The 14,182-nt window shown below is 45.5% G+C and overlaps 1 protein-coding gene across 1 annotated transcript; it reads right to left on the reverse strand.

Annotated features, from left to right (window-relative positions):
• Positions 1-1,662: 1,662 nt before the first annotated feature.
• On the reverse strand, positions 1,663-14,099 carry TADA1 (transcriptional adaptor 1). The gene is made up of 8 exons (XM_026043808.1): positions 14,015-14,099; positions 13,806-13,897; positions 13,260-13,325; positions 7,381-7,478; positions 5,078-5,287; positions 3,618-3,769; positions 2,503-2,665; positions 1,663-2,009 (listed from the first exon to the last, which is right to left on the reverse strand). Exons 1-8 carry the CDS (start codon positions 14,086-14,088, stop codon positions 1,857-1,859), a joined length of 1,008 nt encoding a protein of 335 aa, XP_025899593.1. The 5' UTR covers positions 14,089-14,099; the 3' UTR covers positions 1,663-1,856.
• Between the last annotated feature and the right edge of the window lie 83 nt (positions 14,100-14,182).

Raw genomic sequence — 14,182 nt, forward strand, 5'->3', positions numbered from 1 at the left:
TCTCCCCTCTCTTCCTGCAGCAGCTGGTAATTTCCCACTGCAAATACTCAGTCTCCAAGAAGCTGGGGAGTGGTCACTTACAGCACAGGGCAAGGTTCCTACAGGATTATGTATGCAGGACACAATTCTTGCTACTGAAGATGCGGCCACTCAGTGATCAATACTGCAGTGGCAGCATCTAAGATTTTATTAATAACCTGAATGATGGGACAGAGGATACGTGAAGGAAGGCTGTAGGTGACACCAGGCCAAGGGAAAGGATCCTGGCCCTCAGGCAAGTATCGGTGAGGCCATCAGGAGTGCTGGGTCCAGATTAAGCTCTTAGCACAAGAGGGAGGGATCAGAGCAAGTGCCATGAAGGGTACAGAGGTGCTCGAGGCTGGAGCACACACCAGCTGAGGAAAGGCAGAGCCTGGTTTGTTCACCCTGGGGAAGAGGGGAAGGAGGTGGATCTTCACTGCAGCTCTCAAATAAGGGTTACAGAGAGGGGCACAGGAGAGAGATGGAAAGGCAACAGGCACAGGTGCAATGTGAAAAACTCTGACTAAACACAGAGAACTTCACAAGGGCAGTCAAACACCAGAACAGGGAGCGGGTGGCACATCCATCTTCAGAGTAAGGTGCTCCAGCTTTTAAGTTCACCCTTCCTAGGGAAGGGGAGGTGGAACATGAGCTCCCTTCCGACTAAGATGCTCAAAGAGTAGCACCTCTTCCCACATGACAGCGTGTGATAAATGCAACCCATGCCACCAAGATTTCCCCTGTGAAACACAGATTACCTTACTCAAGCCTTGGTCGGGTAGCAGGTGCCCCAGTTCACCCATTGTCATCAGTGTGGAGCTGACAACAGCTCTTCAGAGCAGGGGGCTGTGTTTGCAGAGCCTCTCTCCCAGCACAAGCAAACAGGAGAGCGCTGCTTCTTGCACCATACGTAGTATTTTGTTTCAGACTCACTTCTGATACCATCAGCGGCTGCATGCTTCCTTCGGACCCGAAATCCTCAGAGCTGCCCCAAAGTTTCTGGCAAACAAACTTAATGCTTTCATTTTATACCAGAAGCACAATAATTATGGGGGAAATCCCCCTCCCATGTCCCAGAGTCTGTACTTGGGGTGCCTTGCTGATCTCATATCCAGTTATCCGGGTTCAACGCTGCTTTTAAAAATCATCCCATGAAAGCCACTGGGGTCAAATTCTGAGCTAATGGCTCACTCAGGGCAGTTACATATGCTGAAATAAAGAAAAAAGGGCAGCTACAAGTGGATCAGTACAGCCTCAGTCTTGCATACACTGCTGTATTTCATTGTGCCAATGCATGGCTGTTCATATGTTTCCCTAACAGAATGAGAACAATGTCAGCTTACAGAATTACTTATCTTCACTTCCCAAGTGAAGTTTCCAGGGAAGTGAATGCAAAGGATCCCACCAACTGCAATAGAAGGTTGGTTTGGCTCCAAAGCCTGTGGAGACTGTACTCCTGAGAGAGAAAGAGACCGACTCCACATGCTCACAAGTGAAAACACAAATACAACTTCTTTAAAAACAACTTTTTCTACCTTCACATTTATTTTTTTCCCTAGAAAAACAAACAAACAAACTTCCCCCTAAAAAAAAGTCTTTACAAACCAATCTCATTTCTCCTTTCCAATTCAGTGGGATTGCTGCAAGCACTCCACGGCGCACCGCTCCGATTAAGCGGAGAAAGTGTACCACACCTCAGTCATATTTCCATAGGAAAAGGTGACTTGTAACTTACATCTTCCTTGAAATGCAGACACAGGTTTGCAAGAAGCATCCCAGTGCCAGGTCCAAGGAACAGCAGCGTAGCAACCCGAGGGCTGACATGCCTGCTGGCTCTAGCAGAGCAGGAGACCCTCTTTTGCTGCCAGGCGCTGGCGATGAATTTTATCTTGCTGTAGCTCCTCATGGTTTGGATGCCAGAGCTTCATGACAATTCTCTCAATGTTCAGAGCGTAGACAGTGTGTGCAGGAATAACTTCTTTGTGCACCTGGAAATACATGTTAGACAAGTTTCATGCTTTCATATTCGTTTTCCCATAATGTGGGGGCAGAACTGGTCTCTGCTGCAGGATGAGCAGAGAACTAGCCCTGCAGAGCAAGAAAACAGGCAAATCATTTGGCTGCATTTCTGTCAGAACTGCAGGCTGGATCAGTTCTGGTATGACCACTGCAGCCCTGCTACAGAGGAGGAGTCCACCTTTCCTAGAGCAGCTGTAAGGAGAGATGGGTTTCTTCAATGTCCTGACACACAAGAGCAGAACAGGCATCAGAACACAGGCTGACTGTGTGTCACCAGTTAGTTAATGGTGTGAATAAGTCAAAGCCACTGGCTGCTAGCTGAGCTGTTAATTTGAGAGGGAAAGGGGGAAACTTAATGGAAGAGTAGTACACCTCCATGCATTTAAATTGCATCTGAGAGACTGGCAGCTGGTATTCAGGACAGCACTGCCTTAAGGCACCACACATTAGGTGAACAGTTACCTGCAATGCCTCAAAGAGGTCATACATGTTCACTGGAGGGAGAGAGGCTGGCAGGGTGTCTCCAGAGCACGCCAGGAGCAGGGCTGCTTGCTGCTCAGCATCATCGGGCAGGGGCTGGGGAGCCAGGCTCTGACCAGCAGAAGGTGCCACGCAGGTTGGAGGGCTGCAGAGAGAACAGGCAGCAAAGCTTTTCAGTTGAGAAAAAGTAGTAGCTTTGCAAATAACACAGCAAGGGCTTGGTCCTGAGTTTCACTTGTTTGTACTGGTTAATTTAGGCCTTGTCTACATAAAGCTATACCAGCTGTAATTAAGAACTTCAAAAAGCCAGTTTGACAAAATCAGTGCAAACCGATTCCCAACATCAGACCTGCTTTATTGCTGATGCTGATTTTCTTACATTTGCAGTTTAATCTTGGTGGAAACTGACTGTAAGACACCCACAACATGAAATTAAGAGACATGAGCAGAGCTATCTGGAGTGGATTGTAATGGTAGTGTTTGTACTGCTATAACCAAACCTTAATACACCTACAACCTGACAACTGAGAGCAGGTCTGTCACAGACGTACACAATGCCAGATATGCAGTGCAAGCAGTTCAGCACTGGCTCTTTGGAAAACAAGATGACTTTGCAGCTCTGCTCACCAGAAAGGCTGTCCACAAACATTTGCACGCAGCAGAGACAGAGTGACAGAGTCCTGCAGGGCCTCACTGAGGCCTCATTCCTACGGCACAGCAGAGCTGTCCCCACAAACAAGGGCTCTTCTCCCCAGGCACTGCTTCACTGAGGCCAACAGAATTTGTGGCACTCCCTACAGCTTCTAAACAAGTCACGATTAATAAAACATTCACAGTGCCAGGGCACAGCTTCAAAAAGTGATGCACAAGTGCAAGCAAGGAAGAAATAATGTTAAGTATTTCTTTGCTGCTGAGAAATCCCCACATCTTTCCTCCCATTTAGCAGCACATCCCTCTGCACTGCTACTTTCTTGATGTGTGAAAATTAAATAGCATTACTAACAAACCCTGTTAGATAGAAAGAGGAACTGAACAATGGAATAGCTTCAGGGCTAGCAAATTACATTTGAAGTTAACAGCTCGCTGAGCTTCCTTACCATTCAATTAAATTATTATAAGCAACAACGCTGTTCTTCAGATAGGGCTGAGGGTTAACGTTGCTTCCAAAGGCATATTTGAAGTGGCCATCTCGCAGCCGATAGGCTTTTCTCCTGGAGATTACAGACGTCAAAATATCCTTAAGGTGGTTCTGCAACGACAACAAGATTTGTTACTCATGCCAACTTGCTCATCCTACCAAGCTACTGCTGCGACAAGTGCATTGCCAACTGGCAAGACAGTAGCGCTGCTACAGCAACAAGGACCTGAAAGATGCAAGGGAACAAAGATCCAGACAGGATACAGTGTGTTCTACCTACCTCATACAGGTGCATTAAAGAAAAGATGAGACAACTCAGCATTCCTTCACTGGGAAATGGCTAGACAAAGCCACGGCCAACCTGATTTACTGGGGGGATAGTCAGCCCTAAAGCAGACATGGGACTGAAGACCTCTGGTGCTCCTTATGCTTCCAGTCAACAACTCTGTGCTTGAATTTCCAGTCCATCTTTGGAACATCACCTGCCTATCACTGGATTTCTTCAATCATTAGTCTTCCTTCCGCTTTATTTTTGTAAATCGGCAAGGTTTCAAGTCAGCAGTCTACTTTACATAGAAACATTATCCTATTTATAAGGAGAAGATACAAAGAGGGCACTGTGTATTAGCCCGTGACATAGTTTAACGTGTGAAATGCTGTTTCCCATGTTAAGAGGTCTCTCAAATGGCAGGAAATCCCCAACTGCAGATCTCAGAGTAAACGTTACACTCACACTGGAATACTTGCCCTAAAACTATGGCAGAAGAGCCACTTACTGTCTTTTTCAGACTGTGCAGGTGCCTTCAAACTGTGAGAGAGGCAGCACCGAGGAAAGCAAATCAGGTAACACTTCTTAACTGATCCTCACTCCTGCATGGGGAATTCAGGTCAGCCTCTGAACTGTGACTCAGGGAAACCACCTACAAGCCAAAGCTCCAAGTAACGGTGGCATCACGTGGCCCCAGCTGAGGCATGCCAGGTAGCACACTACTGATGGCCAAAACCAGCAGCAGCAGGGCCCTTATCTGCAGGTATTACACAATCCTACCACTTCAAGAAATGCTATTAAAAATAATTCATTATGGGCAAAAACAACCTCTTTAAACTGTAGCTGTCCTTTTGATAATGCTTTTAAATGACAGAATTTTCCAAACCAGCCACTCACGTGTGCCTACAGCTCTTCACACACAAGTATTTCTACATTGGAATTTGCGGGCACGAATCCAAGGCTGTGTCAGTGATGCCACAGACCTGGAATCCCTTTGATTCTGATCTTATTCCTCCTGTGGCAACTGGGAAGTCAGAGAAACAGGTTCCTCCCCCCACACCAGCAACGGGCTGTAGGTCCATCCTGCACACAGAGCGACTGTCTTGGCGTTGGTGTAATGTGAATGTCACCACTGCCCAGCCCAGCCTCACCTCCACGGCGTAAACAACAGCCGTCACTGCCTCCTCGGTGACATTGTCCAGCCCGTGCTCGTAAGCAGTTACGATCATCCTTCCTTCTAGCTGGCCACGTGTAGGAAGCATCATAGTATGGGAACACAGCTTCAAGTCGTCATCCTCCTGAGGATCCTTCGCCACAAACTGCTGGGCTCCGGATAATGGATTCTGAGGCTGGAACCGATGCTGTTAAAAATAAAATAAATAAAATTTAAAAAAATAAAGAACGTGAGGGGAGATGTGTGGACATATCTCATTTGGTTCATGCTGCCAAATATCCTTTCTCCAACTGGACAGCATGTACTTAAGGAAATACATACCAAGACAAAGAGTAATATTCACCACACTCCATTCCTCATCAAAATATCTTCCCAAACTCCAAAAGCTTTTTGAGTTAAGAACTGCCTAAGACAGTGCTGGCATCTTTTTATTTAACAGGCTGTGATGTTGCCCAGTAGCCTCTTAAACCATCTAAATCTCTAGTGCTCGCAACATCCTGCGCAAAGACATCCCAAACTAACTCAACCCTCCATGAAGAGCCATTTCCTCCGGTTTGCTCTGTGCTTCACTCCCGCTACGTTCTGCTGATGCTTCTGCAATTCCCAAATGTGATCACTCTTCCTTTTCTCTCTCTTTATCTGTCCAGGCCAGTCACGATTTTACAGACATACCGAAGAGTTTTCACCTATGTAGTCACTTCTTTTTCAGAAGTCTTTTGTCTTTGGACAAAAAGGGTATGTATCAATTACCAACTGCACAGTCCTCTGCCAAGATAAATAAGACCATGGTCCTAAGCTTGTGTGATTCTCAAAGGTCCCAAATTACCTTTCATAAAAGCCTGTGGCTTCACATGCAGCAGGTAACCATACTCCAGGTTTGGATTCTGCACTCTGCACTTTCACATCTCGCTCTCAGCAGCCCTCTGCTGCTGAACAGCCACTGTATTCCGAGACACAGAATTGCTATTACACAGGACTCAATTATTTGGAGAGATAAAAAGAACCTCACCCTGCAACTCAAATTCATCCCACCGGGTGGCAACCCACAGTTCCTAGGCCAGGCACATTGCAGTATAACTCCCTTTCACAGCTACCAAAAGGCTTGTGGTAGTTCAATCCCCAGGTAAGGGGAGGAGAGAAAAATAAAAAACAGGGACTGCTGAGCCTTGGTCCCAAACATCTAGTCAATCCAGACCTGACCCACAGGAGAATGAGGACACTTGCTCATGAAGTACTCCCAGAACGCCTATTCCTCCACTCTGCAAGGCACACACAGAAAAATCTCATTCCTCTGAAACAAAAATTCCCGTCAGGCTCTATAGGGCATCATGACAAACTCAGACTTGAAATATAAACAACAAGAACAGAGCTAAGTGGATTTCTGATGTCTCAGTTTCAGGAAAGAAAGGGGAACTGCTTCGTTCAAAGGACAAAGTGGCATTTAAGTCAGAGTGAAAACCAGTCCACCTACTAATAACATTAAAGGTTTTCATCCCAGCAATTCTGAAGGCTTTCATTACAGGAAAGCTACATTCCTGTATGCCTGCAGGGGAGAAAAAAATAAAGTTTTTTCCAAAACAGACGACTCCAAAAGGAACACGGTTTGAGAAAGCAGAAGCTAAACGGAATGAAACTGTGGTCATTCATGCAGTTGTAATTCTGACCTGAGAGGAAACTATTCAGGAACATTAGGGCACTAAGTCCACAGTACTGAGGAATTCCACTCATTGCAGACCTTTTACACAGTACTTACCACCAAACATTCCAGAAACGTGTGCATAAACACACCCTCATTATGTCACACTTTTAGTATGTGTTCAAGTAAACCAGATTCTAAGATTCCCACCATGGTCAGTATGGTGCTTATCAAACTCTCCTTTGATCATTGCAACTTTTCCACAACAAGCAAGAAATCTTAAAGCAGAAATAACACACTGCTGTGACAATTCAGGTTACAACTGCAAACAGCACAAAGCACTGCAGTTTTTTGCAATTTTTACAATTTTGCAGTTCCTGAAATAAACGGTTGTACAACTTTGACTTTCAGGTGTTCTCCGGTAATTTTTCTAGTGTATTAAAGTCAGGACACACCGCAGCCTTCTGCGGAAAAGCCTTCACATGACAGCAGTAATTACTGGCTCCCAGCTCCTGTTCCAGCTCAGAACCAGCGTGAAGTGTCGTTTTACATGAAAACACCCCAACAGCAAGGAAAACCACACTGTGCAAACCTCTCCATCCCTGAGACTGATGAGCTAAGACCGCTTGACCACAGACACTTACATCAAATTTTTGTCGAACTGAAGAAATCTTTTTCTTTCCTTTGGGCTTTCCAGGTTTAGCTGCAGAGCCACCTGGCCACGGCAGAGATCCTGCACCTTCTGTAAATTGGGGGGAAAAAAAATGTCAGGTGTCACATTTTAGAGTCAATATGATCCTGTCACTATGAAAGACCCCAAGCTGAACCCCCCAGCTAGGCTCAAAACCCTCAACCATGAGGCCGAGGAAGAAATTCCCAGGAAATAACTCAAACTCTTTCAGTTGCCCACCTCATCCTTTGCTGGCCCCACTGACTCAAGCCCCTTCCTTCAGCAGAGATTTCTGCCAGCACACCACAAAAACTCAAGGTAGAAGGAGAGATGAGCAGTCACCCAGGAAAGCCACGAGAAGAGAACAAGTCCTGTCTTGTCAGGAGAACAACAGGTACTTGCCCAGAGGAGCAATCCTGGGTCAGGCCAGATGCTAGCCAGGGCACCGGAGAAAATTTGTCTCATTACACCTGTGCTTACAGTTTCTCATTAGCTTTAGCAGGCTTTGTCCTGGATTCATTAAACACCAAGGATAATTGTTCCTGTTGCACTGAAGTGGAAAAGACAGGGAGAACTACAGAGACCCCAGAGTCCAGGAGCTGGATGACACCAGCATGAACAGCAAGCTTGGAAGTGTGTGCAACTGGAAGGCAACAAGGCAAGATATTGTACAGAATCAATAAATAGATCTGGCCACATCACCTTCAGGACAACGCTCAAAAAAATCCACTCTTGTCTGATAACAAACTACACCTACAGCAGGCCAAGTCACATCGAACCACCCAGCTTTTGGCAAGGATGGTCTGGTACATCCGACTCCAACAGGTTTACAAGATTTGTATCTGAAGGAGAATTGCACACACCTGCGCTGAAGACGAGATCAGATCTGATGCCTACACACTTGCCAAAGGCAAAAATAAAGCAGTGCTGCTTACATCCCAAGGACCGGACAGCCCTCTTGTGGCTACTGCGACAATCTGTACTTTGTTTCACCAGTACTTGTTTCCTTTGATTTTGCACAAAAACCAGCATCCTGAGCTCCTGCCACCACAGCATGCCGAGGCACAAGACCATCTTCACCATCTGCTTGTCCCACACTCCCGCATCTGTATCTGGTTTGCTGCAAATTGAAATTCACAAATACAATTATACTGCAGCCTCTGTTCCTAATGAGGCTGGCTGCAGCCCTCCACTACACGTAGCCTCACACAAAACCCAAGAGTCAATTCCAGGGAACTACACGATAATAATCAGACCTTCTCCCTGAACCACAAAAGTGATGCCACTCTCACTATCCATCAAGAACATCCTCCTAGCAATGCAGCACAGGAAAGCTACTACAGACAATTATCATAGATCCTGTCCTCGACCAAAATATCAAGATTAACACTGTAGAATTTAATCAAAATATCACTTTTCCTCCAAGACACTTGGCTCTTCATAAAAAAATCTTTTCTTTCGTTCCTTCTTGCATACTGGGTCAGGTCCGTTTTAGGAAGAAGGGGTTTGACACATTAATGACAAACACAGAAATTGGCAGACCCGTTTCAGAGCTTCCAGACGTGAAAACACCTTATCATCAGCTTGGAATGTTACCCACTCCAGGTGTTCCCTTCTTATCAGAGACCTCACAGCTCTTTTGCAGCCTCACTTACAGAAGCATCCTTAGTTAAACACATGCTTGGATTAAAGTGGAGCAGCTGGAGACAGAAACAGCAAACAAAATTGCCTCCATTTTATCTGACATAATGTATAACAGAATCCTAGTTTTATAAATGACTTTAGAAAAAAAAGACTTAACCTAAATGGCAGTTAAGATTTTAGTCTTTGATAAGTCCCAAAGATGCGGCTCTGAGTCCAAGCTTGCAAACTTAACAAAAAAAGCAGTCACATTTACAACAGGAAAAGGATGAGATGCTACTTCCTATTTCCCATTACAAACAGCCCAAGGCAGAATTTTTTGGCAGCCTTCTAGGTTTTCATATTAATAAGCATGTCTTGCACCAGATGAAGAAAGCAAAATTTCCCTCGATTATTCTAAGAAAAACTGTATCTGTCTTCCTGGCCACAAATGAGATGGCTAGGTGGCTTCGACTTGGAACTTTAGAGATATTAGTATTTATTTATTTATTCCTGTCAACAAGAGAATTAGATGCCAACAGATCATCAGCAGTAGCTGCTGAACTGCCCTCAAAGAGGAGCAACAGCTCCAAATGCCTCCCCAAGGGTTGCTCTGTCTCTGTGGGGTTGACAGCAGCCAGCGCAGACACAACGTGCCACGTTTTCTTGATGTGCTGAAAGAGCAAATCACAGCAGGAAAGGACAAAGATACACAGAGAACAGCCAGCAACAGATAACACACGTTCCTGCCTCCCTCCCACTCGCTTATCTTTCAGTATTTTATCTTCCCACAGGGATGGAGACTTAGTTAAGTATTTTTTGATGACTCTTCCGTCAGGAACTCACACTCCTGATTTCTTCCTCGTACTTTCTTTTATTCCCTTCTCCACTCTGGAGAGAGTGGCAGTGCACAGACAACCCAAGACCATCTCTCACAGTTGGCACTTTTTTATAGTTGTGCCTTAAAGCAAAACCTGAAGGCTGCTCTGATGCAATAAAACACTCCTGCTATCCAGGCAAGAGTTTTATCTCTCCGAACCAGCTCTTAGCTGGCCCAAGATTATTAGTAAATCCACTAAATGCTTTCATCACCAATTCAAGTGCTTGCATTTCCTTAAGTTTTATTAAATTAGCTTTTAGCTAATGAGGAAGGTAATCAAGTGAGATATATTAACTCCAAAAATCTCACCATCTTGACTGCTTGCAATTTTCCACATACAAGATAAGCTTACTAAGCAAATGCATGAAGGTCGCTTGGATTTATTCTTGAAAGAATTTGTCTCAAAAATCCATACAGACAAGCACATCTGAAAATATCATTAAAAGAAGAATACCAAAGAAAACAGCTTTTCTTTTTTGTTGTTGTTAGGGGATATCTGCCACACCATTCAGGCTAATTGAGCCAATTCGAAACCAGCACTAGGGCAGTTCTCAGTATTTTAGATAACATGTTTCTGGGAAGTTCCTCTCACTTTCAGGCACTACTCAACAGCAGCAACTGGGTGCCACAAATATTTTTTTGGATGCCTTTACACCAGGGTGGAGGGACTTGATCACATGTCTTTAGAAAAGAAGACAGAAAAGGTGGATTTAGGATTTTCCAGGTAGTGCTTCCTCAGGATCCTGCTCAGTCCTCAGTGGGAGCTGAGCATATCTTAAAGATAATTGATTATCCTTCACACCTGAGAGCCCTCCCTCCTCTCCATGACCAAGCCCTGAACATCCTGTGTCACACAGGGTTTTAAATTGGAATTGAAGTTTGTGTGAGCAACAGCCTAAGCAGATAAGGAGTGAAACGGAGAGACTTCTGTCTTGCCAAAGGGTCACACACGCCCAGTGTTCAAGGCTAAGCCCATGTATAACCACAGTTACCAGATGCACCAAAATCTGGGTAAGACTGGTTTGCTGGCGTTTCTATACCTGTCAAACCATACATTCTCCAAAGCTTCCTACTCTGAACATGACAATATCAGGCATGCTTATAATACTGCCCCCACTTTTCTTTTAAATTTAATATGAAATAGCATTTTAAAGATGGTTTTTTCCCTCCCTGCCTCAGGATGATGAAAACTACATGCATCAGCAATACCTGTGATAACATGCCAAGCACATCAGGTGCACTTTAAAATTATTAGTTGCCATGAATCACTAGGTGAACACCTTTGCACTTAATAGACAGTGGTGGAAACAGGACTCTTATTAGCTTTCCTCCTACAGAGATGTCAGATGGGTATCAAGGCAAAATATCTCTAGACACATCACCCAGTATCCCATTTGTACTGAACTTGCCTGCATTTGCATGCACAACTTGGTGAGTTGTGCAGAGGAGCCTGTCTAGTAAAATACACGTGTAATAGCTCTTGCAGTTAGTCAGTCAATGAGGGCCCAGACTGAAGTGTCTGAGCACAGATCAGCTCCAGAAGCCTTGGAAGAATTTGCACAAATCTGAGAATAACTGAGATGACAACAGAGAGACTACAGAAGAGACTGCTCAGCAGTTAACAGGACATGATGGTAACAAAGTGTGTCTTACAAACACGGATATGATCAAACCATATCCAAGTCATGGATATGATTTGTCTTCAAGATGGTTTGTGCAAAACTGCAGGCACCAAGTCAACAGAAAAGCCCTCCTTGAAGCACTGGAGGTCGGCAGCTAGTCAGCACTTAGCAAGGTAGCTGCTCAGCTAGCAGCAGCGCTTGGTTACACGCTGTTGTATCATTACAAAGCAGGGCTCTTCAAGAACTCTTAGAGAAGCTGAGCTCAAATAGGACAAGCAAAGTCCTTGCAAAGACTTGAAATTTTAAAAAGTAATAAAGAATGAGTAGTTTTGACAGCATATGGTAGGTACCCAGGAGCACAACACTGCTTTTTGTGGGACTCCTTTTTATCACATTCCTAGACACCTACAGACACTTGAAAACGTAAAATACCGAGTGAGCTTTTAGTATTATAGGTTCAGAAAACAACTGGAAAGTGCTTAAGGAAAACAACAAACAAAAAGCAATGCCTAATCTCAGCCTATATGAACCACATACTATTCAACATGCAACAGGGGAGCTTCACTGTATTATAGCCCTATTATTAGCATTTGTATCCTATCAAGTATTTTATGGACTCTCATTAGGATATAATCACTAACAGCCATCATCATAGAACTAAGAATAAAGATTTTCAGACACAGGGCATTGCTACACACTGCTGTTTCAGGTTAAAACTCAGCAGAATTGCTACTCTTGACATCCGTTTTATAACCCAACACTGTAAGGCACAAGTAACAAGCAGCCAAATTTATACATTAATTTTCTGAATTACATGAGTGCAGCCACCTAAAGAGAACTAGGTTGGGACTCAAGAAAAGGTGCCTGGAAAGCTAAGGACAAAGCAATTTCTGAGACGGGAAATTGTATTTTATTATCCCAGCTGGAACACTGAGGAAACGCTATGACTCAAGGGTTGTTGTTGCCATAAACTTGGCGTTTTTCCTTCCTCCAGCTTCATCAGGCGCTCTCTTTTCTCCCTAACCACACAACATTTTCACATTCTAAATTGCAGTTCAATTATCTCCATCTAGAGATCTGAGAGGAACAATACTCTGCTCAACCTTCAAAAGAGTTGCCATACTGACAAGAGCCTTTCTAAACACGTAGAGAGTTAAAAGCTGAATTATCACAGCTGTGGAGGGTTGAAGTAATCAGCTATGGCTCAATTAAGCCTTTACTGTAAGCATCTGCAGCAAGCATTTTTCTATCACATACATACTTGATTCCAAGATCATCAGGAAAATCCATCTCCCCCATGATGTTATCCCCATCAAAGGGGAATACAAAAGTATGGCCAAGTCCAGAAGAAATAGGAAGCGATAAGTGGAGCAGATCAAAGGCAGCAAAGCAGCATCTCCCTTCACACTTAGGCTCTCAGCATTTGCGACCCAACAGTTACCCAATACAGAGGTTGAAGCAGCAGACTGCAACAAGGGCAGAGGCCCCACTCGGGAGCACAACTTGCTTATCAAAGTGTCTCTACTCAAATCATCTGGATCAGCGTTACCCAACACAGCTGCTACTACATGGCAAAAGCAACATACATATTGAGGCCCACAGAGTTAGAATACCATATATATATATATATACACACACACATATGTACATATTTTTAAGAACAACACTAAAACATAGATGTGTGAAAGCTCTGCTATTTTGTTATATTAAATGAATCTTCTTGGGACTTACCTGGTGCAGAAACCAAGATCTGGCATCGGGTCAGGATCGCCAGGAGGAAATCGTTGTGAGAATGGACTGCATAGAGACAGACATTCCATTAGCAACACACAGTGCAGCAAGCCCAAAGCAGCTCACTTTCAGCGATTTATTTTTCCTCATTTGACCCCTAACTTCTGTGGGAGAAGCTTCTCACCCTAGCAAAAGGTGCTTTATTTCAGGGCACAAAAAGGTCACTTCAGGCCACTTCACCACGTGAGTTACAGGAACCCATTCCTGAAGTGGACAACACGGTGTATTCAACCAGGAAACATCCATATAAACCAGGGAGCATCCACTTCCCCTCTCCGGGGGAGATTCCCGGCAGCACAGCTTTTAGTTTCACTAAGAAAAAAATCCCAAACAAAGCAAAAACGAGGCAAAGACGCACGGGGGCTGGCAGTGGGAGGGCGAGGCTTCCCGGTGGGATGCAGCTCCCTGGCGGGGCAGCTGGAAGGACGGGCTGGGAAGGGCGGGATGAGGGGAGGGCAGCGGGGAGGCCCCGGCGCCGCCGCTCACCGTTGTCCTGCGTGAGCAGCCGCCGCGCCTCCAGGTCGAACTCCTCCTTGCTGATCTTCTGCTTGAACCACAGCTTGAGGTTGGCCCAGTACCTGCGGGCGAGAGGAGCTGCGTCACCCGCCGCCCGGGGCCCGGCCCGCCGCGGGACCGAGAGCGGGCCCGGGAGCGGTACCGGTACCGGTACCAGTACCGGTACCGGCCGCACTCACTGCTTCACGTTCTCGCCCAGCGCCTCGCTCAGGCTCTTCTTGGCCGCCTCCAGCTCGCTCACGTAGGTCGCCATGGCGGCCGCCGGGCAGCCGCCTCCCGCCGAGCCGCAGAGCGCCACGGGAGACACGTGACCGGCGGCGGCGGGCGGGGGCGTGGCCTGGCTGGGC

This window comes from Nothoprocta perdicaria, unplaced genomic scaffold (genome assembly GCF_003342845.1).
Source record: "Nothoprocta perdicaria isolate Ctin4 unplaced genomic scaffold, notPer1 scaffold_34, whole genome shotgun sequence".
NCBI classification, from domain to species: domain Eukaryota; kingdom Metazoa; phylum Chordata; class Aves; order Tinamiformes; family Tinamidae; genus Nothoprocta; species Nothoprocta perdicaria.

What these genes read in the sequence shown, in the direction of transcription:
- TADA1 (XM_026043808.1), bottom strand. Translation starts at nt 14,088, where the DNA reads ATGGCGACCTACGTGAGCGAGCTGGAGGCGGCCAAGAAGAGCCTGAGC. An exon ending in GCTGCTCACGCAGGACAACG is followed by an intron (nt 13,326 to 13,805) that starts GTGAGCGGCGGC and finishes GTCTCTATGCAG; the next exon opens with TCCATTCTCACAACGATTTC. An exon ending in CAGTTCGACAAAAATTTGAT is followed by an intron (nt 5,288 to 7,380) that starts GTAAGTGTCTGT and finishes TATTTTTAACAG; the next exon opens with CATCGGTTCCAGCCTCAGAA.